The following is a 27,061-nucleotide window of genomic DNA, read 5'->3' on the forward strand; positions in this document are numbered from 1 at the left end:
CAACAAATGCTTACAATTAACTGAAACCCCAACAGCAAGATACCACTGCAGTACATGCTTGTTTAACACGCTGCAAGTACAAACGATGTTTTCCGTCTACCACATTGTTAGGGCGTGCTACAACGTCAAGCATTTTATGTGGGTCTAAATATTATTACTGCACTAAATTTGCAATGGAAAATAAACACAAAAGCATTAATAAAACGATATTTTACACAATATTCGCACAAATTATAAAAAAATTAACGCTTCTTCAACTGCAGCAACATATATTCTGCACTAGAAGCATGCTATTTTTCAATACATCCGAGCGATAAATAAAAGTATTGAAAAGTTATTAATCACCAAGCGGCCATTTTTTCAAAACAAGCGGTGGTTCAAAACGAGGCTCAGAAAAATAACCGAGTTTGTGCACATTTTTTTTAACGATGACTTAAAATAATTCTTTTTTTATTTGAATTAATTATGATTAAATTTATTCTAGAACTTTCTCGCAGTCTCGAGAGACGTTGCGTTAACTTTCTTTGGTTCAATCAAAGAATTTTCTCGCGTGCGGCAGTAGATTTTTCTAGAAACGCCCAGTTTATAAAAACGACAGGAAGCCATTGTTGGAAGGTCACTTATTTTAACACGCGACAAAGCGCTAACGCAACAATGTCGGTTGTCGGTTTTGACATAGGTCACTACTCGTGCTATATTGCAGTAGCAAGGCAAGGAGGAATTGAGACTGTAGCCAACGAGTACAGCGACCGATGCACACCGTAAGTCTACTTTACCACTTTATTGTCAAAGCTTTTAAATTGCGTTCAGGTATTTCGAGGAAAGGTAAGCCGCCAGAATTGTACAGCCCTCCATAAAGACAATTCCTTGTTGACCTGTCTGTCGCACTAATAATCGTTCATAGACAACAATTTATTCATGTTTCAAAATGCTTTTCATTCGCCACTGATCCTTCAGGTGAAAAAATTTCAAGAAACTATAGTGAAAACACTATCACATGAATTATGAGTGAGAGACGCTTTAGACTCTCATTCACTGGGTTTCTTAAGACACTTTTCAAAAGCAGGTACAAAACTAGTATCATCATACTACTAGAATTTATGTATAAATTTGTAATATGTTTTTGTGTAACATGTAAAATGAACTACCAAAGTTCATTTGCTAAGTTGTAGTCCACATACCTATCACGGTAATAGGAATGTGGGAAGTCTCCTTTTTCATGAAATTCTTGAGATAACTGGTAGTCTTGTCATGAATTCTGGCTTCACATAAGTGTTTTTGTAGTTGATTAAAGTCTAAACTTTAGTTGATTGCATCTTATTTTATTATATTTACAATTATATATCTACAATTTACTTTGTATTTACAAATACGTATAAAGTTGTTTATAAATCATAAATTCGAAGTGGCTTATATTATTTCAATAAAATGGATTTTCTATTTAAAAAAAAGTTCTTACAACAAGGATTTCAGTTGAAACAATTCAAACGTCTTTCTACTATTGCACCAAAATACATCCCGTAAAGCCTCTATTTAAACGCCATGGCGCTGTATTTTTCAACCCTTTCCCTACAGTGGCGTTTTGTTGGAAGTGACGTTCAAATAGATGGTGGCGCTGTTTTTTTCAACTGGCTCGTCAGAATTTTTGGAAGATAAATTTAACCCTTTTGCAGACGAAGCGATGGTGATGTCACCTATATATTGCACGCTTCTTCGGGTGGAATAACCGTAATGCCGTCGGCCTCAGCATTTTTGCTCCACCATTTTTCATATATATGTCAAAGTATCAGACTGAGTTAAACAAAAACCTATTTTGACTAAAAAAATATTAGCCGGATACGGTTATTAATTATTTTGATGGTGTCGCTTCTAAAGTTTAAAAGAAAACAGTGTGAAGCTTTAAAGTTGGAAAGCAGACTTCGGTATACCACAACAATGGCTGCTATTACATCACACTGTGTTCCTAAAAAGTATTCTTATCGATCATCAAAACGCTTTGAAGTCTTCAGCTGAGATTGTAAACCACATTATGGACGAATCTAAAAACAATGAATCAGATTTAGACCTTGGTGGCATCGAATCCGAGTGTAGTTCCGATGATTGTGATGATTGATCCTCTCAGGTACACCGTCATTTAAACCATGGCAACCACTACAGCAACAACGAAAGAATTGGTTGTTTATGTAATTGAGTGATTATTAGTGCCATTTTGTGGACACTTTTCTACTGGTCGTTTTCTCTTATGGGTTTACAACGATCAAATAATATCAAAGTGGCGGGCAAATAAAGGTGGCATCCAAATAAGATGGCATTCAAATATACATTTGACAGTAATTAAAAAAATTTGTTCAAACTAGTTTATATTGAGTTTTAAGTTCAACTGTTTGGCTTTTTTCCCATAGTTGTATAAAGCAGCAAAACTAGGTGTCTTGAAAGCAGAAACTTTATAGAAAGATTCTAAAAACTGAAGTAAATCAGTTTTACACACCACACAATTGTCAATGATTTCTAACTGATTTCACACAAATCCACTTACCAACAAATTTCATTATTTCCAAGTACTCTGATTGATTTAAAAACATGTTAATATGGTTTAAAATAGTGTTGGGCACGAGTACCTCTTGGCCAACGAGTTTAGACTCGGCCTCTTCCGTTCGAGTTTTTTGAGTATCGGATAGAAGATAGTGCTTGGAATGAGTACTTCTTGGCTAACGAGTTTTTCGGGTATCGGGTTTGTTGATACGGGTTTTATGTCTAAAATTTCTAACCATCAGACATATTCTAAAATTTACAATGCAATTATAATTCTATTCAATTTATTTGTTGTTTTTTACTATTTTCTAACGACCAATATTCGTGATCGTAGTCTTAACTCTTTGCAGTTTGAACCCCAACTGTCGGTTTTCAGGCATTGCGTAGGGTGTGTCAGAATCTCTATCAGCCAGAATTCCGGCATTCACATGGCTTTGTTTACAAAAACCGTTTCTAAGTAACAGCGTAAATTAATGAAATTAATTTTTGCACAAGATATTAGACCAGAAATTTCACTTCCATTTGTAACAGTTTTCAAATATCTTTACCTAATTCCTTCGTTTTAATAACAAATTTTATTTGAACGATATAGGAAAAAAATCAACGCGACTTGTTTGTTGGTAGGTCATAAGGGATTGTGATGCAAATAATGAATTTTATAATACTAATTACAATTTTCCAGTATATTTGAGTCATAAAATAATGATGAACATGTGCTCAATGGATATGATGCTATTGTAAATGTTTTTACGAGTTTTTAAAAATCGTATAAGCTTTTATAGTTTTAGCCCGAATAATGATAAAGTACTGTTTTTTTCTGTTTGACAGCTGCTGTGGGTTGCCCGACCTTTTTACTAGTGTTTTACCAAATATCATTATATTATGAGCACGTTCAGATACATATAATGAAACTTTAAAGATTTCGGATTGTTGGACAGATTGCCCAGGGTTACTGACCCGCATCGACAAAAAGGCCAGGGTTGACAGGCGGGTTATCAAACATTGTTTAGAGTGCAGGGCGCAATAGACCGAGTTTTTGTCCACTCTACTCGACGGATCCGTGTACCAAATCCTGAACTCGCAAGTCAAAACTCGAATCCTCAATATCGAAATACTCAAAATATCTATTACCCGAGACTCGAGAGAAGATAAACCCACGAGCTCAACGAGTTTTATTACCCGTGCCCAGCACTAGTTTAAAAACATGCCAACATATTCAAGGTTGCTGGTTATTCCTAAATCAGAATTTTCAAAAATCAGTTACAGCACATATTGTGACTGTTGAAGTGTTTTCAGGATATATATACAATGAAACTCGGCTAACTCGACCTTCACGGGACCGAGAAAAAGTGTTTGAATTATCAGAGCGTTCAAGTTATGAGAACACTGTCACAAGTGCATGTATTATTGTATTTATCAGTACATATACAAACTATATATAAATCAAAAGCGCTGATTGCTTGTTGCAAGTTAAGGGACCTCTCATGTAATGTTTTAACAATTTTTATCAGAAAGTATAAATATTTTCCTTTTATTACTTGAGCTTCGTTTGTTTGTTTTAGGCGATGTGACTGCCAGGATGTTTTCAGATTAAAATAGACAAAACCTGATCGCGGTTGAAACTCTCAGAAAAAAAGACATCTTTTGCTTTTGATTGTTTTAACAAAAACCAGTTTTGCCGATTTTTCTTAAAGCTTATCTGAAGGTTACCTGGTTTCTCCTTGCTTGCGGAGGGCTATCCCCAGGCGGATGTTTGGCAAAATGTAATTTTTTGCAAACCTTTAAGAGAAGTCGTTAACGAAAATATTTTGTCGATAGTGGTAATAATGACGCCTAAGAACTACTAAAAGTCGTTGTTTATCTCTATGGCTTGGAATAAAGTGATATTCTAAAGCGATAACAACCGTCTCGGTAGCCGTTGGGCAAAAAAACTGTTTGAGTTAACGGAGTTAAGGTCGAGTTATCTAAAGCAATTTATCATTGCGTGAGAACGGACCAAACAAATCCGTTCAAGTTAACCATGTGTTCGAGATATCCGAGGGTGAGTTATCCGAGTTTCACTGTATATAGTTTTTTATGCTATGAACTTTTTGACATAAATCTCCAGTTGTGGCCAAATATATCAACACCCCATCATTTTATCACCTCAATTGAGCTTGGCTCTTTTGTTGTCACTCTGCGTCTCTCAGACCATACAAGGTGCATAACAAATGATTCCTCGAAAGATTTTCTGCCTTGGAAACATTCATCTAAAATAAAAGCTGGCAACGGCAGTCTCTGGGTGCATGTAACTTGTAAAGCTGACTAAAACTGACTATTGAAAGTTATTGGTTATTTGTACTCATGCACAATGACATCAAATAATATACTCTGGCAAATATTTCTAATTAGAAAGAGTATTATAAATTCAATGGGCATTTGAGACATTTTCACACCAAATTTTCGCTGTAAAAATGGCTAATCACCTTGTAAAAAAGGAAAGAAGTGTAATTGTGCTCCTTCACAAACAAGAGATCCATGTAGGTTATAATTATGTTGCTAAACGCTCAGGAATGAACACCCCATGTTTGTGAAGGTGTCACTCAATAATTACCTAGTAGTTATGACGCGTTAGACCGCTTGACAATCTGTTATTTGCACTAGTCTCCCAATTCTGCTCTCCGTAAATATTCCCAAACATTTGTTTATGCATTTTCATATGAATGTAATTGTATTTGGTGCACAGTATGGTTTAGTTTGCTGCAATGGATTCTTTACAAGACAACTACATTTTCAGAGACTGTAGTCCAGAATACACACAATAAAAACACATAGTTCCTACTGAGGTTGTAGCCAGAGGTCAGCTCAAAACGGTTTAAAAACTTATTTAATATGAAGTGAAGGCATGCAATGTATTCTCACAACATTCTATTAGTGAATACTAATCATTATATGATGGTAACCATAGTTTTTTTTTTGCAGGTCTTACGTTGCGTTTAGTGAAACTCAGAGGTTTATTGGCAATGCTGCTAAAAATCAAGCGATTACAAATTTGAAAAATACCGCGTTTGGCTACAAAAGGTTGTTAGCCCGGCCATATGATGACCCTCAAGTGCAGGCTGAAATGCCCCATTTGCCATTCAACATTCTCAAACACGATGATGGTGCAGTCGGTATTCAGGTAAGCTAAAATACCTGCCAAGGTTGATCACTGATTATCATTAAGAGCATTTCTAGGAAGGAAGGCAATCAACCATCCTCCGCTTCATCTTTGGGTCGGTAAAAACATTCAATGGATGGTTCTAGGTACTCATCTTTATGTAATTCTGGTTTTACTGGTACAGTCATACTTCGACTTACGAGCTTAATGCGTTCCGAGACTGAGCTCGTATGTTAATTTACTCGTATCTTGGTGCAATTTATTTATATATAGAACCATTAAATATATATTGATTGGTTTCCATACTCTAAAAAATCCAAATGAAACACTCAAAACAAGATATTGTAACAGAAAGAACATGTTGGTTATTGTCCTAATTTACCAAATGCTTTCAAAAAGCAACAATTAAAAAATAATGCAAGGAAATGTGATTAATTAAAATGTAAAATTAAATACATACAATAGCAGCTAACGCTAGCATTTGCCAGAGAGGGAGATATAAGTTATCCTTTATTACAACAGTTGACTTTGATAAATTTAGATTTTATCAATGTCTTATAAGACAAACGTAGAATCAAACCTAAAAGCAAACTTTCATTTTTAACATAACGTCATTAAAAGTTCTTCGGCGTTCGTAGTTTGAAGTTTCTCGTTGGTCAGCAATTTTTCTTTTGTTTCGCTTTCACGACTAGCCGGCCGTTTTAAGATAATCCTATATAAAGACATTTGCTTTTGTCGCCCTTTCAACATTTTGCGATTAGGACGAACGCAGGTGTCGTCACAAAAGGTTAATGCACGACCACTAGCCAACTTGTCCGAATGTCTATTTTTATAGTTTTGCTAGATAGCACCGGCCTTTTCCATATAGCATCGTTTCAATTACGCTGTCACCGGCCAATTGTTTATTGAATGCCTGAGCAGTCTCTCCATCAGCGGTCGTGAAGATCGCTGCGCCGTTTAGATACTATGGCCAGTCCTTTTGCGAACTAAATGCCCTGAATGTAATCCTTCGGTTTGATAATTGTGGATGTATTTCTGTCATATTGCTGAGCTAGCTCAATCACGCATACACATTTTGCATATTTTTCAATAATTTTCCGTTTAATATCAACTGTTATCATTCGCTTTTGCTTTGCATTATTTTTCATTTTACCGGCAAACTTTCGGTCAACACAGAGTACTTTTAATTCTGCACTGAAAATCGCACAAAAAACACGGTACAAAAATATAACCTGAGCAGTTAAGAAATACAGAGTGATGCTGTTATCATAAAACACCTCCGGCATACTTGGCAACTGACTCACGTGCTCGTATCTCAAACATAGCTCGTATGTTAGTGCTGAAACGTGCTTAAAACCTGGCTCGTATCTCAAGTTTCTCGTACGTTGGAGCACTCGTAAGTTGAAGTATTACTGTATATTCCTTTTTATTGTTCTTTCAAAATATAGGTCTGTGTGTGTGAGAACTGGCATGATTATAAGATAGATTTCTTTTACATGTTGCCTTTCAGTGATATGCCTTCTTTTTTGTTGATCTAAATAAATATATCCTACATACTGTTACACTATTTATGGAGTTGGGTTATTTGCCCCATCTGTCACACTTGGAAGAAAATATGGACTCAAAACTATTGCAGCATTTCCTTTTCATTCAACACTAAATCTGAGAAACTAGCATGAATAATCAGGTGCCGGGCTTGTAACTTTTTTGCGCTCGAGGTTTGGGTTACACTTTTTGTTTCGCTGACTCTATAATGTTGATCCTTAGGTTTTAGGAAGCATCATCTGGTTTCATTAAATCGCCTACAAATTCTATTATGATTGTTCAGAACAAAAACTAACAATATTTAAATAGATTATGGCAAACATCAACTTCTCTTGTTACATTATTAGTAAAGGTTTGAATCAACCACTCTTGTTACGTTATTAATAACAAGTTCTAATCCTGTACCATGCAGTCCATTTTCCCAACATCTAACGATGGCTTTGTGCGGACATCTAGACATTTGCGTGGACACTGCTCTTATTATAAGGTTGATATAAGTATGAAGAAATTTTATTTGCAAAATCCTTAGACATGCACTCTTTTAAAGACAGCGTTCAAACTGTACTGGACTGAGAATGAATGTAGTTAAAACTGAATGATCATCGTAAGAATTGAGCATCGGTTTTTGCTATTAAAAACTTACAAAGATTATCTGGCCCACACATATTATTTTATATTGAAGACATTTCTCAATTTTCATTAAACTAAATGAGGCTGTGAAGTTGTCTCAGGAAAAATGTAAATTTTTCAATTTTATCATCAACTGTACGTAGTAGCACTTAGTCATTCATAATAAACTAAATTCATAATTTAGTTTATTATGAATCACTAGCCAAATGCACAGCACGGGTTATAGAATAATTACCTAATGAATTTGAGTAACTTACCTGGTAAACTAGATTTTAACTAAATCTTTACTAAAATATTTAGTGCGTTTTGGGCAGCTTAACAATTGTTATGAGTAACAGTAAACGATGCTAGTTATTAACCCCAAGCAAGCGCTTCAAGTGTGAGTATCTTAACCAATGTAATGACTATTTTCCTAGTGAAACCATTGTATTCCAAGTAGCTTAATGGTTATGTTAGCCGTCTCTAGGACTTAAGGACCCAAGATCAACTCCAATGCCGTGCAGATTTTTCATTGTTAGTTTTGAATTGTTATAACTGGACACTGGGTTTCACAAAAATGTAGAAAGACAACCACTGAGATTTATATATATATATATTTATATACCTTGATTTTGTCTGCACTAATGAGTCAATTGCGTTCAACATTGTGAATCATTTACTGTCTTCTGGTCTCTCGTATGGTATTCCCTTCTCTCATGTTTATGTAGTTTGTTGTGAATATTTGATACTATTGCAGGTGCACTATGGAGGGGAAGAGCGCATTTTCACTCCTCTACAAATTACAGCAATGCTACTAACTAAACTCAAAGAAACTGCAGAAAAAGGATTGAATCTTCCGGTTGTAGACTGTGTAATATCGGTAAGTCACTCTGTTGAACATTAATACTGCTCGTGTCATGTGAGTATAGACACTCGACTGATCACGACAAAGAACATGACTCTATCTGATTGTCCACCTAACTAATTAATAGCAAGTAGTATACAGGGTGCTTGGATTTAGCAGTCATGAATATACATTTGGAAATGAAACCAACAAATTCATATGTTAAATTCTGATATAAAGCGTGCCTTTCTGTATATATTTGACTTTGGCTGTCAAGATAATTGTGGTATACAACCAAACCTATAAATAGAAATTTACCATGTTTTCAGATTTGCTTCATATATGCAAACTATATGCAAGAACAGATATTTCTATAAGAATACGCCTAAACCCCTCTATTTCATTTTACAACCTAAACCTATGGTAGCTGTTCAATAAATATTAGAATAAACACGCATAACATTACATTAAACTATAGGATCTTAATTTAAAAGTAAAAGGTGTTATTCTCAGCTTACCTCGAATACATGCAGACACTCAGTACAGGGTGTAAGCTCAGCTACGCTACAGTAGCAGTATGTCAGGCTAGTCTTCATATCTGATAATGCTTCAATTAATTAATAGTGTTTCATGTTTGTTAGTTATGCCTTGCTTGTAGTTTTTGCATCTAATTGTTGATTTGCAGCTCTTTTGTTTATTCAAATCATTCTCAGCAATAAATAGTAAACTTGGAAGATATCGTTCTATTCCGACCGAAGTATAAATTACAGTCAAACTTGGACATAAAAATATTATAAAGTGATTTCCTTCATACGTCGAAACTGTTGCGTTTTAGAGCGACTATTCATATTCTTTTATTTGCTTGTTGCACATCTCTGAAACTTGATAATGATTACTTCGAGTAATTGTGGTACTCTGTAGGTAGTGATGGAGATAGTCTAACTTCGACTGCACGAGTTTTAAATTAATACTATTTATTGTAATATATTTTTGTTTTCGTAATTGGTATTTTTTTACTTTTTAGCAATATTTGTCACTCTCTGCCTTTCAAGCTTTTCCACTAATTCAAGCTTTCTCTTTGCGTCACTTATTTTTTCTTCCTTACACTAAATACTCAACAGTTATAGAGATCGCCTTAAACAACTTATGTGAATATGTTTATCCATACTCTTCTGCTATTGATTGTTCAACGTAATGAAAGGCGTTGCTACGTTAATGAATGGCACTAATATTCCTGGGCTTCACGACTTTGCAACTAAACACTGAAAATAAGGAGCACATCTTAATAGCATTTGCGTATTGTATCACCAACTATGTGAAGTAGAACTGGATATACACATTGTGTGCCGTTTTACAAAATTTGCTTCAATAAGCTTTATCAGTAGAGGCAATTAATTACATGGAATATTCTCAGCTTTCAGCTAATAGCGTTTCAGCTCATGCGTTTCAGCTAATAGCGTGTCTTGTAGTACCTGTAATAGCATGTCTTGTAGCACCTGTAATAGCATGTCTTGTAGCACCTGTAATAGCATGTCTTGTAGCACCTGTAATAGTGTGTCTTGTAGCACCTGTAATCGCGCATCTTGTAGCACCTGTAATAGTGTGTCTTGTAGCATTTGTAATCGCGCGTCTTGTAGCACCTGTAATAGCATGTCTTGTAGCACCTGTGATACTGTGTCTTGTAGCACTTGTAATAGCGCGTTTTGTAGCGCTTGTAATAGCATGTCTTGTAGCACCTGTAATCACGCGTCTTGTAGCACCTGTAATAGTGCGTCTTGTAGCACCTGTAGTCTAAGTTTCACACTTCCTCCTGATGTTATGTTTAGAAAGGGTTTAAGATTAAAGAATAGAGATACACTTAATTGTGTTGCCAAAAGATTAGCGCAAAATCTATGAACTACAAACTTTGAAGGGTCTACAAACTCTTTGAAACAACGATCTCATTAGAAATGATCCAAGCTGGAAGTCAAGGTCTATGTAGTCCTTCATCAGTGTCGGCAACGAATTAGTTTTATTCAAGAATTTCTGCTTGATCCTTATATATGTAATGTTAAAATGCTGTCAGCTGCTCAAAGCAACAACATGCACTTACATATGCATTCAAATTAATGATCAATATTTGTTATCACTTCTCAAGCAGTCGCCAAGTATGCGTGTGCAGTTTAGCCAGTTTTAAATTCTTGCACCTGAAATAGAAGACTACTTAACAACATGACGCTAACAGATATATAGTTTTATATGAACCAGGTCCAACAGTACCTCCAAGGTAATGGTGAAAACCTTTATACGGATTATTCCTGTAATCGTAGTTGTCAGATAATTTAAGTTTTGACTAATTTTCGTTTAGTTCGATTGTTTTAATGCTAAAATTAATTATCGGAATGAATTGAACGTAGTAAAATATATTCTTATAAAAAGATGTCTCTAACATGTGATGGTTCGGCTCATGAAGCTAATCTTTGGAATGTGTGAACTTCGTCTGTGAAGGTTTACTTGTATATTTTTCTCTAGCTAGAATGTCTAATTACCCATTATTGCTTTGCATAACTCCATTTTAGTGCCCGCTAGTTGGGCTCCTGCAAAAGTCTATGGAGATGTTAACATTTGCTCGGAAGTTACATCCAACAGATAAAGCAATAAGTTTTTGTGGCATTGTAAAGCTAGAAGGTGTGCGAAGAGATCAATGGTTTAGTGTGTCAATGTTTTAGCCAGGACCATTGTGTTGATGCCTTAGTGGACTGTGCAGGCCCAACATGCATACTGATGTTTTATGCATTATGCTCGGTAATCTCTATGGTTCAGAGGTGTTATTGCCTCGCGCTAATAACATGGCAATACATCATTGTCTGGTGTGTTTAAAAACAGGCCTGTGTAACCATCACATTTACACATACAGTAACTGGTCACAACAGTATTGCAAATAAAATATAATATCGTAACTAAGAACATAACGTACCTGCTACAGTGAGCCTACTATAAAGTACCCACTATGTATATGTACCTGCTATGTTCCTACCATGAATATGTACATGTAAGCTCAATGCCGTGTTAAATTCAGCCAATTTATTAATCGAATATAAACTTAGTTTTTATTTTATTGTCACACAGTTTGCAGTTGTTTTTTTGTCAAGTGAACCCACCACTGTATAACACAACTACTATAACATGACTACTATAACACTACTACTATAACATGACTACTATAACACGACTACTATAACACGACTACTATAACACGACTACTATAGCACGACTACTATAACACGACTGCTATAACACGACTACTATAACACGACTACTGTAACACGACTACTATAGCACGACTACTATAACACGACTACTATAACACGACTACTATAACACGACTGCTATAACACGACTACTATAACATGCCTACTATATACATGCTATATATAATAGGTGAGCTATAACATGCTTGCTATAGCATAGCTACTGTGTGTTAGGTGTGTTGTGATAGGTATGCTATAGTAGGTATGCTATGGTTGGTAGGTATACCTATACCTACTACTTGTATCACAATCCTCAGAGTACGATTATGGAAGTTGTCTAAATCACTTCATGATGATCCATATTTACTTACTCCGAAATATTTCTTTTTTTTTGAGGCCGTCTTATTCTTTCAGGCTTTCTTTCAACATAAGTACTTGTTTCAGACCACACAAATCCCTTTATAGGGTCCGCTATTTCTACAAAGTGCTGGCATCTACATTTCCATGCAATTAAAGAGATTGTGTACAAAGCTTTGAATATTGCTGATGCCATTTTGTGGTTGTTCCTTATTAGTATTTACTGTTTGAAAATAAGTGTCATAGAAAAGTATTTTTTGGTAATAAAATTGGATGGATCTTTGAATTATATTAATTTAGTCAATCTTGAGGGGTGTAGACCGGGTCATCAAAACGTAAACATGCAGTGAAATATTGTCATGAGACATATTTCTCCTCTGAACAAACAATTTGATGAGAAATTGGATTACTTTGGGTGCCAGTTAACAGTTTACATGACCCGAAATACCGCCGCCTCTCTTTGACAAATCTTATAATTTGCATAAACCGTGTGATTTTTTCTTGTTATTTTGTTGGGCTTGTTTCTGATAACTTTTGGCATGAATTTTAGGTTCCCTGTTTCTTTACCGAGTGTGAGAAGAGGTGCATGCTAGACGCTGCCAACATAGCTGGTCTTAATTGTCTGCGGCTGATGAGTGATACGATAGCTACAGCACTCGCCTATGGCCTCTACAAACAGGATCTTCCTGCAGAAACTGATAAACCTAGAAATGTAATATTTGTTGATATGGGCTCATCCAACTTTCAGGTGTCAGCATGCGCTCTGAACAAAGGCAAACTTAAGGTAGGTTCAGGTGTTTAGTGTTTACTATAAACTGTTTTGTTTGATTGCTATCAATAGAAGAATTGGCAGATTTATCACTTACTACGTGTTCTCCTGTGTTGATTACATTTGTGATAAGAACAAGGTGAATGCTTTCCAGTAACATCTTCCTAGTGGACTTGATGTTTAGTTATAACATAACATAAGTTTTAATATAAACATTTTACACATAATAAAAATGGAAAACATTCACCTAAATAAAATTAGTATTTGTCCATCATTGAATATCGAAGTACATTTTGGTTTTTTCTCTGCCTTTTTAAACAACTCCATACTTGTATAGCGCCTAATCTATCGTTATCATATGTTGCAGATGCTAGCCGCAACATTCGACACATTGGGAGGCCGAGATCTAGACCAGTTGCTGGCTGAACACTTTGCAAAAGAGTTCAAGACTAAATACAACGTAGGACTTTTTCTATCTAATTAACTAGTGTAACCATAAATAGTTATGGGCACATTGGTGACGACTTGTATACCTTCCACCAGAAGACTTTTATACCAGTTTCCACCTTCTTCAGTATTAACAAATCTATAAGCTGTTTTAGCTTGTTGGGGTCAAAGTTGGCATTCAGTAAGCTTGATGAAAATGTTAAATATTGATCAGTAGTAAACACTGCTGGCCTCTAGCAGTCATATATTGCTCGTACTGTGTACTGTTGGACGGTGGTGATATGTAATGTAGAGCTCTACAGTTGTAACAACAACAACACTTGTGTTCATCATTGACTTTCACTACAGCTGTGCTCATTATCTATTATTTCTCATTAATATAAGGTTATTTGTTCTTCCACAATTTTTACCAAATGAGCAGGATATACCACAGCCCTCCTTTAACCTTTGGCATCAAAGCAGTTGAGTTTGCTAGAGGGCTCTTCATGCATTGGGTTTTACCTCGTCTGAGTAGATGTATTTACTAAAATGTGTAAATTAGCTGTGTTTGGTGACTGTTAGGTAGATGCTTCAACTAACAAGAGAGCGTTTACACGATTGCTTGGAGACTGTGAGAAGTTGAAGAAACTAATGTCTGCTAACTCAACACCTATTCCCCTGAACATTGAATGTTTCATGGACGACAAGGATGTAACTGCCAAACTGCAACGGTAGGGCTCGAGGGTTACCCGTACAATATAGTCCCTATTAACCACGGCAAAGGAAGGATCGGTGTATAATAATCACTAGAGTCTAGTGGAGGAAACATATTAAAGTAGTGATTGGAAGTTATGTTACTATTGATGCACATATAGCTTCCAATCTTTTGGTTTGTTAAGTTATTTATGTCTTTGCTGATGCCAGGCTATTGGTAATATATTATTATAATAATAATATATTGTTGTGTTTATTAAGGGCTGACCTAGAAGAAATGGCAGCGCCTCTACTAGAACGAGCTGATGCCTGCATGAAGAGACTGCTGGCAGATTGCAGTGAGTTGCGCAATAGTTCAATATGTAACTTGTTTCCTTGTTCTTACCTTGACACTTTCTGAGTTCCTTCTCTAATCTTTTAGCCTTTTTTTAATTATGTTGTTGTTGACTATTTTATACGCCGTTATTATTTGTGTTCTTGTCACCAATATGACAGGACCTCCGAGTGTGTCTAGGTCAGTTTTATGCTCCTGTTGTTGATCTTGGTTCTATTAAATCTATCTTAATACTCCTGTAAGAATTGTCAACTGACGATATCTACGCCGTGGAAATAGTGGGAGGCTCTACCCGCGTGCCCGCTATCAAACAGCTGGTGCTTTCTAACTTCAATAAGGAAGCCTCGACAACTCTGAATGCAGATGAAGCTGTAGCTCGTGGATGTGCCTTGCAGGTAAATCATAGTCCGAGTCAGATCTTGGTGTTGAGCATAGCGAGTAAGCTTGATTGTCCACTACGTCAGAATCTTAGTCGTTCTCTAATAATCCATAATCTGTTACAGTGCGCTATTCTTTCACCAAAGTTTGTTGTCAGAGATTTCAATATTGCCGACTGTCAACCTTTCAGCATCACTCTTAGTTGGTCAAAAGGTAAGTTCGTTTTTATCTTCTTTTCCTTCATGATAAAGGCTACCCTGTGTAGTGTACTAGTTACATCTCATTCCATCAGTATTTGTAGTTTTAGAGAAATCATGAGTCATTCATGATTTCTCTAAAACAGATTGCGTTGATCAAAAGCTGCATTTGTTATTCATATTAGACATGTTCAAATTATTACTTATTGTTTTGTTGGACTAGTGTGCTAATAAAGCTGCAATCAATTGCATGTTGAATGAGCAATTTTTAGTGACCTAGCTTGCCTCTAAATGTTGGTGAATATGCAGGCACTCCAGATGAAGACAACAAGATGGAGTTGTATCCTCTTTATCACCAGATACCGCAGAGCAAAGTGCTGACACTCTACAAGCAAGAGCCAATTGTTATTGAAGCTTTCTACACAAACCCAGAGCTTGTCCCGCATCCATGCACGACATTAGGTACGATCTGTCTGTTCATCTTCTTTTCTGCCAATTCCGTTCTGTTAAACTTTTGCTCTCATCCTTTATTGGCCTTTATTGACCCTACCTCTGAAGATTGTCAGACCAAAATCTATAATCATCAGCGGAATCCTTATTTGTCATACGAATAATTTTTCTGCAGGAAAGTTTGTAGTGAATGGAGTTGTGCCACCAGCACCAGGAGAGAATGCCAAAGTGAAGATTAAGGTTAGGGTGAACCATCATGGCATCTTTCAAGTTAACAATGCACACATGGTGGAGGTTCGGAATGAGGATAGTGAGGCGATGGATACCGGTGGATCTGAGAAAGAAGTGAGTGAAGGAACTTCCGATGAGAAGCTCTCTGAAGAGGCTGAGAAACAAGCAGAGGTAAGTGTCTGGCTTAAACATAGGCTGCTTCATTAACATTTCAATACCATTGTTTCTCACGCGAATCAAGAAGCAGGCGCATTCAGTTTGAGTAAAAATGTGTAACAATCTTGCTTCGCTTTAAAATGCTTCGTTGTGCGCCAGACTGGAGACACCACAGATGACACTAAGGGAGACGGAGAGAGCAAGGAAAGTTCGGAATCGGAGAAACCAGCAGCCAAAGCAAAGAAGGTGAAGGCTAAACAAATAGATCTCGATGTAGTCAATCAAACCTCTTCACTGTCGGCTGAGAGGATAAATATTCTCAAAGAACAGGAAGTGAGTATGTTATTCATGCAGTTGCTGCCGTACTTACCTTTGGAATGTACCGTTCACGTGCTGCCGTACTTACTCTTTGGAATGTACCGTTCACGTGCTGCCGTACTTACCTTTGGAATGTACCGTTCACGTGCTGCCGTACTTACTCTTTGGAATGTACCGTTCACGTCCTACAGTGACTCTTATTCAATTCTGTTATTTTGCCTAATTGCATGCTGTTGGTTTAGTTACAACTGGCGGCTAATGACAGGCTAGAGACGGAACGACTGCATGCAAAGAATTCTGTAGAGGAATATGTGTATGAGATGCGTAACAACCTAGCCACTTCTCTGCAAACTTTCATTCTTGAACAGGTAAACTTGCCTTAGTTTTACCGCTGTCTTGTTTTAACTTTGCTGTACATGTTTCGCTGTTCTTTACTGAAGTTCATTAAGCAAGGAGTGCTGTCCAAATTATCCTGTCATTATCAACAATATGTCGCCTTCATGATAAGTTGTCTAAATTATGTAGGGCAGGACTGAGTAACATGGAGCCATTCTGATTTTCAATTAATTTGGGAAATGCTGTTGTAGTCATTTTATGGCAAGTGGTAACCTCTGCTGGAGATGATGTTTTAGTTGTTTGCTTTATGCTTGTTCTCAGGACAGAGAAACATTCTCTGCTTTGCTGACCGCCACCGAGGATTGGCTGTATGACGAAGGAGAGGACCAGAAGAAACAGGTCTACATAGATAAGCTTGCCGAGCTGAAGCAGAGAGGCGATCCAGTGGTGGTTCGGGCTAAGGAATTTGAGTCGAGGCCCAAGGCTTTTGACGACTTTGCTAAAACTGGTGTGCATGTACGGAAGTTTCTGCAAAAATACAAAGAAGGGGTAAATATCGGTGTTTGCACACACTGTCTCACATTGCTTAGCGATTGATGTCGTCTCGCTTACACATGGGCTTATCTGGCCCACTTATATGGCCCAGCACACACAGTAGCAAATCACGCAAAACTAAATAGTTGACAGCCATCAGTCGTCATCATATAGCTTTCTTGTTTGTTCACCTCTCAGGATGAGCAGTTTAACCACCTGACAGAGGATGAGGTCAGCAAAGTGGAGAAAACTTTGACTGAGAAGCAGGCCTGGTATGATAGACAATTTGCTGCTTGCATGAACATTCAAAAGACAGACGACCCTCCAGTGTTGACGCAGCAAATAGAAAATGAGAAAGAGGTAAGAGTGCACAAATCTTACATCGCTCGACTGGTTTTAACTCTTTCAAGATGAATCCTAATAATATTGAGTTGTCTGTCTGTGTCTTAAAATAAATCCTGACAGCGTTGGGTTTAGATAGACCGTTTCAAAATCCTTTTGATTATTTATATTATTTATTTATAAATTTAGATTATTTATGAATTTAAATTATCTACGCAATAATATTGTTAAGCTCAGGTAAACATGATATAGGCTGTACTATTATAAAGCAGTTCTTTGTGTTTGGCACTCATGTGCAAGAAATGCTTGTTTATAATAGTCCATCGTTTTTCCTTGATAACTATTCAAAATGGCCAAAAAAACTCTAGACCTACTAGAAAAATTGCTGTTGATACTGATATTGTCTTGTTCAGCAATTGTACACGATATTTTAAGTTAGAAGGCAGTGAAGATGAAATTGGAAGCCTGCCCAGAAAGAGGTGCAGTGAAATTGAAACCAACAGTGAGAGCTTAACTAGTAGCGGAAGCTACGAATCTAACGGCGCCAAATAAATTTGTTCAAATGGTTTTATTTTGGTTTCTGCAAGTCTTACAAACATTGTTTGTCACTTGTTTTTGTATACCGTAGATTCCAGCATATACATGTAAGTCAAAAATTTGACACAAATTTTAAGGTAAAAAATCCATCCTCAACTTATACTACGGAAACGTTTTCATGACGCGAATTCTGAACAGTTCCAGTAAATCCAGATTCAAAAAACCCATCGCAAATCAAAATTATACGATATGACATATCAGGATGTATTTGTAAAATCTTAAAATACATGTACGTGTAATCCTAATGAACATGAGATGTATCAAACACAGTATCATTCTTCACCATTCACTTGTCTTCTTAAGGACTGACGATGTTCTTTTGGAATGTTTATTCAAAGTTAATTTGTTTTTCTCAGTGTCAAAATCTTAATTTTGAACGTATTTGTTATGCAAGGCAAAAGTTTGTTTACCATAGCCTGTAAGCATAAAGCCATCTATATAGCCTGTAAACAAAGCCAGCTATATAGCCTGTAAACATAAAGCCATCTATATAGCCTGTAAACACAAAGCCAGCTATATAGCCTGTAAACATAAAGCCATCTATATAGCCTGTAAACATAAAGCCATCTATATAGTCTATAAACATAAAGCCATCTATATAGTCTGTAGACATAAAGCCATCTAAATAGTCTGTAAACATAAAGCCATCTATATAGTCTGTAGACATAAAGCCATCTAAATAGTCTGTAAACATAAAGCCATATATATAGCCTGTAAACATAAAGCCATCTAAATAGCCTGTAAACATAAAGCCAGCTATATAGTCTGTAAACATAAAGCCATATATATAGCCTGTAAACATAAAGTCATCTATATAGCCTGTAAACAAAGCCATCTATATAGCCCGTAAACATAAAGTCATCTATATAGCCTGTAAACATAAAGCCATCTATATAGTCTGTAAACACAAAGCCATCTATATAGCCTGTAAACATAAAGCCATCTATATAGCCTGTAAACATAAAGTCATCTATATAGCCCGTAAACATAAAGTCATCTATATAGCCTGTAAACATAAAGCCATCTATATAGTCTGTAAACACAAAGCCATCTATATAGCCTGTAAACATAAAGCCATCTATATAGCCCGTAAACAAAAAGCCATCTAAATAGCCTGTAAACATAAAGCCATCTATATAGCCTGTAAACATAAAGTCATCTATATAGCCTGTAAACATAAAGTCATCTATATAGTCTGTAAACATAAAGCCATCTATATAGCCTGTAAACATAAAGCCATCTATATAGCCTGTAAACATAAAGCTATCTATATAGCCTGTAAACATAAAGCCATCTATATAGCCTGTAAACATAAAGTCATCTATATAGCCTTTAAACATAAAGCTATCTATATAGCCTGTAAACATAAAGTCATCTATATAGCCTGTAAACATAAAGTCATCTATATAGTCTGTAAACATAAAGCCATCTATATAGCCTGTAAACATAAAGCCATCTATATAGCCCGTAAACATAAAGCTATCTATATAGCCTGTAAACATAAAGCCATCTATATAGCCTGTAAACATAAAGTCATCTATATAGTCTGTAAACAAAGCCATCTATATAGCCTGTAAACATAAAGCCATCTATATAGCCCGTAAACATAAAGCTATCTATATAGCCTGTAAACATAAAGCCATCTATATAGCCTGTAAACATAAAGCCATCTATATAGCCCGTAAACAAAAAGCCATCTAAATAGCCTGTAAACATAAAGCCATCTATATAGCCTGTAAGCATAAAGCCATCTATATAGCCTGTAAACATAAAGTCATCTATATAGCCTGTAAACATAAAGTCATCTATATAGCCTGTAAACAAAGCCATCTATATAGCCCGTAAACATAAAGCCATCTATATAGTCTGTAAACATAAAGCCATCTATATAGCCCGTAAACATAAAGCTATCTATATAGCCCGTAAACATAAAGCCATCTATATAGTCTGTAAACATAAAGCCATCTATATAGCCCGTAAACATAAAGCTATCTATATAGCCTGTAAACATAAAGCTATCTATATAGCCCGTAAACATAAAGCCATCTATATAGCCTGTAAACAAAGCCATCTATATAGCCCGTAAACATAAAGTCATCTATATAGCCTGTAAACATAAAGCCATCTATATAGTCTGTAAACACAAAGCCATCTATATAGTCTGTAAACATAAAGTCATCTATATAGCCTGTAAACATAAAGCCATCTATATAGTCTGTAAACACAAAGCCATCTATATAGTCTGTAAACATAAAGCCATCTAAATAGTCTGTAAACATAAAGCCATCTATATAGTCTGTAGACATAAAGCCATCTAAATAGCCTGTAAACATAAAGCCATCTATATAGCCTGTAAACATAAAGCCATCTATATAGTCTGTAAACACAAAGCCATCTATATAGTCTGTAAACATAAAGTCATCTATATAGCCCGTAAACATAAAGCCATCTATATAGCCTGTAAACATAAAGCCATCTAAATAGCCTGTAAACATAAAGCCATATATATAGCCTGTAAACATAAAGCCATCTATATAGCCTGTAAGCATAAAGCTATCTATATAGCCTGTAAACATAAAGCCATCTATATAGCCTGTAAACATAAAGCTATCTATATAGCCTGTAAACATAAAGCTATCTATATAGCCCGTAAACATAAAGCCATATATATAGCCTGTAAACATAAAGCCATCTATATAGCCTGTAAGCATAAAGCTATCTATATAGCCTGTAAACATAAAGCCATCTATATAGCCTGTAAACATAAAGCCATCTATATAGTCTGTAAACATAAAGCTATCTATATAGTCTGTAAACATAAAGCTATCTATATAGTCTGTAAACATAAAGCCATCTATATAGCCTGTAAACATAAAGCCATCTATATAGCCTGTAAACATAAAGCCATCTATATAGCCTGTAAACATAAAGCCATCTAAATAGCCTGTAAACATAAAGCCATATATATAGCCTGTAAACATAAAGCCATCTATATAGCCTGTAAGCATAAAGCTATCTATATAGCCTGTAAACATAAAGCCATCTATATAGCCTGTAAACATAAAGCTATCTATATAGCCTGTAAACATAAAGCTATCTATATAGCCTGTAAACATAAAGCCATCTATATAGTCTGTAAACATAAAGCCATTTATATAGTCTGTAGACATAAAGCCATCTAAATAGCCTGTAAACATAAAGCCATCTATATAGCCTGTAAACATAAAGCCATCTATATAGTCTGTAAACACAAAGCCATCTATATAGTCTGTAAACATAAAGTCATCTATATAGTCTGTAAACATAAAGTCATCTATATAGCCCGTAAACATAAAGCCATCTATATAGCCTGTAAACATAAAGCCATCTAAATAGCCTGTAAACATAAAGCCATATATATAGCCTGTAAACATAAAGCCATCTATATAGCCTGTAAGCATAAAGCTATCTATATAGCCTGTAAACATAAAGCCATCTATATAGCCTGTAAACATAAAGCTATCTATATAGCCTGTAAACATAAAGCTATCTATATAGCCCGTAAACATAAAGCCATATATATAGCCTGTAAACATAAAGCCATCTATATAGCCTGTAAGCATAAAGCTATCTATATAGCCTGTAAACATAAAGCCATCTATATAGCCTGTAAACATAAAGCCATCTATATAGTCTGTAAACATAAAGCTATCTATATAGTCTGTAAACATAAAGCTATCTATATAGTCTGTAAACATAAAGCCATCTATATAGCCTGTAAACATAAAGCCATCTATATAGCCTGTAAACATAAAGCCATCTATATAGCCTGTAAACATAAAGCCATCTAAATAGCCTGTAAACATAAAGCCATCTATATAGCCTGTAAGCATAAAGCTATCTATATAGCCTGTAAACATAAAGCCATCTATATAGCCTGTAAACATAAAGCTATCTATATAGCCTGTAAACATAAAGCCATCTATATAGTCTGTAAACATAAAGCCATCTATATAGCCCGTAAACATAAAGCCATCTATATAGCCTGTAAACATAAAGCCATCTAAATAGCCTGTAAACATAAAGCCATATATATAGCCTGTAAACTTAAAGCCATCTATATAGCCTGTAAGCATAAAGCTATCTATATAGCCTGTAAACATAAAGCCATCTATATAGCCTGTAAACATAAAGCTATCTATATAGCCTGTAAACATAAAGCCATCTATATAGCCTGTAAACATAAAGTCATCTATATAGCCTGTAAACATAAAGCCATCTATATAGCCTGTAAACATAAAGCCATCTATATAGCCCGTAAACAAAGCCATCTATATAGCCTGTAAACATAAAGCCATCTATATAGCCTGTAAACACAAAGCCATCTACCCTAGGACACTTATGTATTCGCGGCATCTAATTTTCGCGTTTTCGCGGTGTAATCCTTTCGCGAAAATTTAATGAGCGAAACTAAACTATCATAACGAACGAGCGAAAACGCGAAGTTAAATAGCTTTGTTCATTGATATCCACAATAAAATCGTAATATTAGAAATGCAGGCAACTTTCGTCTGTGGTTAGGATAAATGGGAAATTTCTGGTAAACTTAGTATAGCTAATACACCAACTGAGCAGCATGGCAAAGCAATATCAGGTTAGTCACCGAATTTGTAACTGGTGAGAATGAAAGTCTGGTAGGTGAAGTCGTAAAATTGAAGAATAATTATTGCAGTGATGAATTTTATTACCATCCAAAAACAATATCAACCCTCATCAGGTCCAACCACATTATCTCTTTCACTGCCAATCATGTACAAATTCGTTACCGGCCTAGTGCCAGCCATTTTACCGAAATTGCCGATATTGCTTCATGATATGTATACAGTATTTTTTAAGTTCTACTTTAATTATCTGTATAATCACGAAAATCTAAACTGGCTATTATGCCATCAACAACTAATTACCTGTTTTATGACTCGCAGTTAATGAACTCGTTAATGAATGTAGTTAATGAACTCGCAGAAAAATGTTCGTTTTTAGATTAGAAATTCTCAAACAAAAGTTTAAAATTGCTTCGTTGTTTTAGGCTGATTTTATAGAGAAATCTTCGGACAACACAGTCAATTTCATAAAACACTTAAAGACCGTGGGTTATGTGGTCAACAAATAATAAAATCAGGTTACCAGACAATTGCTGAGAAAGTCAGAAAATGCGTTTATGTCAGTGACCCCTAGAAAACGCATAAATGCGTTTATGGCAACGTAAGGGTTATACAGTTTTGGTTGTGAAGTTGGTTGTTACCTATCTATTTTCTTCTTCTTGGGATTAGAGTGTGAAAGTCACGGCAGGAGGGACTTAGACGTCATTGATAGTCTAAGAAACAAATGGCAGCAAGTGATCAAATTGAATTGTCGATCTCACCCACGCATTTCAACCTGTGGTTTACAAATACGAACTATTCCCAAATTGAATTTTTTTCTTATTAGTGAACTGGACCTGAGGAATGTAATGTTTTTTCCACTGCATTTATTTTCACACCAATATATTTTCGCACTCATCAGAGCCACGAAATTAAGTTGCAGCGAAATTTTACTCTGTGTGCTACTCACGAAACTAAATACTAGCGAAATATAAGTGTCCTAGGGTATATAGCCTGTAAACATAAAGCCATCTAAATAGCCTGTAAACATAAAGCCATCTATATAGCCTGTAAACATAAAGCCATCTATATAGCCTGTAAACATAAAGCCATCTATATAGTCTGTAAACATAAAGCCATCTATATAGCCTGTAAACATAAAGCCATCTATATAGCCCGTAAACATAAAGCCATCTATATAGCCTGTAAACATAAAGCCATCTATATAGCCTGTAAGCATAAAGCTATCTATATAGCCTGTAAACATAAAGCCATCTATATAGCCCGTAAACATAAAGCCATATATATAGCCTGTAAACATAAAGCCATCTATATAGCCTGTAAGCATAAAGCTATCTATATAGCCTGTAAACATAAAGCCATATATATAGCCTGTAAACATAAAGCTATCTATATAGCCTGTAAACATAAAGTTATCTATATAGCCTGTAAGCATAAAGCCATCTATATAGCCTGTAAACATAAAGTCATCTATATAGCCTGTAAACATAAAGCCATCTATATAGCCCGTAAACATAAAGCCATCTATATAGCCTGTAAACATAAAGCCATCTATATAGCCTGTAAACATAAAGCCATCTATATAGCCTGTAAACATAAAGCCATCTATATAGCCTGTAAACATAAAGCCATCTATATAGCCCGTAAACATAAAGTCATCTATATAGCCTGTAAACATAAAGCCATCTATATAGCCTTTAAGCATAAAGCCATCTATATAGCCCGTAAACATAAAGCCATCTATATAGCCTGTAAACATAAAGCTATCTATATAGCCTGTAAACATAAAGTCATCTATATAGCCTGTAAACATAAAGCCATCTATATAGCCTGTAAACATAAAGCCATCTATATAGCCTGTAAACATAAAGCTATCTATATAGCCTGTAAACATAAAGCCATCTATATAGCCTGTAAACAAAGCTATCTATATAGCCTGTCAACATAAAGCCATCTATATAGCCTGTAAACATAAAGCCATCTATATAGCCTGTAAACATAAAGCCATCTATATAGCCTGTAAACATAAAGTCATCTATATAGCCTGTAAACATAAAGCCATCTATATAGCCTGTAAACATAAAGCCATCTATATAGCCTGTAAACATAAAGCCATCTATATAGCCTGTAAACATAAAGCCATATATATAGCCTGTAAACATAAAGCCATCTATATAGCCTGTAAACATAAAGCCATCTAAATAGCCCGTAAACATAAAGCCATCTAAATAGCCTGTAAACATAAAGCCATATATATAGCCTGTAAACATAAAGCCATCTATATAGCCTGTAAACATAAAGCCATCTATATAGCCTGTAAACATAAAGCCATCTATATAGCCCGTAAACATAAAGCCATCTAAATAGCCTGTAAACATAAAGCCATATATATAGCCTGTAAACATAAAGCCATATATATAGCCTGTAAGCATAAAGCTATCTATATAGCCTGTAAACATAAAGCCATCTATCTAGATCTGAAATCGTGGCTTTTAATGGTGCATCAAGATAATGTCTACGTCAATGTATTCTTCCGAACATGCTTACAGTAATAGCCTCCACCTAGATAAAACTACTGTAATTCTCCTACAATGGACAGGGGTATGCCGTTATCATCTGAATATCACATGTAACCCCCTACGCATATGTAATCTGAAATCACCCGTCGATGTATATGATATGATGGTTTGTTGTTGCAGGCGTTTCAAAAAGCTGTGAAATCAACAATGACGAAACCAAAGCCTAAAGCTGAGCCCCCAAAAGAGGAAAGCAAACCTGCCGCAAAAACTGAGGCTGATGAACAAAACACTAGCAATAATGCAACCCCTGAGGCTGAGGCTAAAACAGAGGCCACCACTGACATGGAAGTAGATTAATTCCGGTGTTAGGATTGTTAATCAATATTGTAATTTCGTCAAGCTCTAGATTTATAAATAATAAAAGCTAGCCGGTAACCTAACAAGGATATCACGCCATACCAGCTTTTTTGCTTACTATCGGAGGGTTGCATACTCCTATGGGCCAACGAGCATCTGGAGAAGAGTTTCATCAAAGGCTTTCTTTTTCCACACCAGATTGTATTGTGTAAAAGGTGGGAGTGATTTATCATGTTGATGTACACCAGTGCCATGCAATATTTCTCTAGTCATTGTTCTTGGTCTCCTGCTCCTAAACAACAAACAACTTGCTTATCTGTAACATCGATGTTCAGGTTGGTTTGACTGCTCTCCATTTTCTTCCTGTGTTACACACAATTATCGTTAATACATGAAATATAGTTGGAGTTTTCAGCAGAATTGTTTAAGGCTTGATTGATGCAAATTTTCAAGCATACAACATCATCCAGTAGAATCTGCTGTCAATGTGATATTTGAACTCTATTGTCAGTTAGAACTAATAAGTGTCCAATATTTAAAGGTTTGCACCCTCTTTGTGTCAATTGAATTACTATTTTGAGCCATAAGAACAATGCGACACTGCTGTTATAATCTATCTAGTGCTTGCGATTTTTTGGCATAGCAACCAGAAACTACACTGACTCAAGGGAAAGTTCCTATCATTTAGTGATTACCGATCGTGTATGGGAACAGGATAGTAAAAATTGACAGCACTGGAGTCTGGCTGTCTCATGTGCAATCGTGTAAGGTGCTTTTCAGTATTGCAAGCTGTATTCAATTCACATTTGTCGCTGATTTTTCTAACATGAGTATTGCAGCTAACTCTGTGAAGACGATCATTTTGGACTGTTGCTGCCAGCAAAACATGAGATGGTGATATAATAGCTTTATTGAAATACGAGATAAAAATATGTTAATTATATTAAATATATAATTATGTACTAAACATTAAATAATGGTGTGGTGAGTGCATAAATCCATGATTAAAATATGATCAGCAAGATACTACTGCAGACACTTGTTAGCCAGTATCAATACTAGCAGCTCTATTAATTAGCAAAGGTGGTTAGGAATATGTTGCGCACTGCTACCAGTTCATCTAATCTAACAATTACAAGCCAAGTGCAACTTAATTCATTTTATGTAAGAGATGAACACAGCATTAGTGGTTAGCTATAAATACGGACTGCTTTTGATCTTCCTGGGCCCTGTAAATGGGACTGTTCTCTTCCACAACGAAATACGAGAGCTTCCCTTCGTATGCATTATTATACCGTGGCCCAGTGGTGTTGGCTCGTATGGGAGGGCCGCGTAACACCAGATTACCATTAACAGGCTCAGATCTTGTTCTAATAGCTCGTCGAGTTGGTGAGCTGTAGGTGTCCAGGGAGAGATTATCTTGTGGTATCATGAACCGAGGCAATTCATTGTTGTCCTTGAACCTGCGCAAACATGTTCAGTGGAGGTGATTTAAACTGATCATAAT

At 35.8% G+C, this 27,061-nt stretch overlaps 2 protein-coding genes across 2 annotated transcripts in view; one reads left to right on the forward strand and one right to left on the reverse strand.

Moving 5' to 3' along the window:
• The first annotated feature begins 542 nt into the window (after positions 1-542).
• Positions 543-25,961, forward strand: LOC137401376 (heat shock 70 kDa protein 4-like). The gene is made up of 16 exons (XM_068087694.1): positions 543-761; positions 5,494-5,692; positions 8,583-8,705; positions 12,807-13,040; positions 13,393-13,485; positions 14,034-14,182; positions 14,427-14,503; positions 14,743-14,894; positions 15,003-15,090; positions 15,384-15,536; positions 15,700-15,926; positions 16,071-16,244; positions 16,472-16,597; positions 16,887-17,114; positions 17,298-17,459; positions 25,378-25,961. The coding sequence occupies exons 1-16, from the start codon at positions 655-657 to the stop codon at positions 25,552-25,554; spliced, it is 2,469 nt and encodes an 822-aa protein (XP_067943795.1). The 5' UTR covers positions 543-654; the 3' UTR covers positions 25,555-25,961.
• A 131-nt stretch (positions 25,962-26,092) lies between these two features.
• The window catches only part of LOC137401375 (filamin-B-like), a 65,131-nt gene continuing 64,162 nt past the window's right edge, over positions 26,093-27,061 (reverse strand). Inside the window, exon 31 of the mRNA XM_068087693.1 lies at positions 26,093-27,017. Within this exon, the coding sequence (XP_067943794.1) occupies positions 26,738-27,017 (280 nt within the window). The 3' untranslated portion in view covers positions 26,093-26,737. The remainder of the gene's footprint in view (positions 27,018-27,061) is intronic.

Source organism: Watersipora subatra, chromosome 8 (genome assembly GCF_963576615.1).
Source record: "Watersipora subatra chromosome 8, tzWatSuba1.1, whole genome shotgun sequence".
Taxonomy (NCBI): domain Eukaryota; kingdom Metazoa; phylum Bryozoa; class Gymnolaemata; order Cheilostomatida; family Watersiporidae; genus Watersipora; species Watersipora subatra.

Bases quoted from the DNA above. Each gene is read 5' to 3' on its own strand.
- LOC137401376 (XM_068087694.1), top strand. From the start codon at position 655: ATGTCGGTTGTCGGTTTTGACATAGGTCACTACTCGTGCTATATTGCA. The intron at 13,041-13,392 runs GTAGGTTCAGGT...CATATGTTGCAG, and splicing joins TGAACAAAGGCAAACTTAAG to ATGCTAGCCGCAACATTCGA. The intron at 17,460-25,377 runs GTAAGAGTGCAC...TTGTTGTTGCAG, and splicing joins AAATAGAAAATGAGAAAGAG to GCGTTTCAAAAAGCTGTGAA.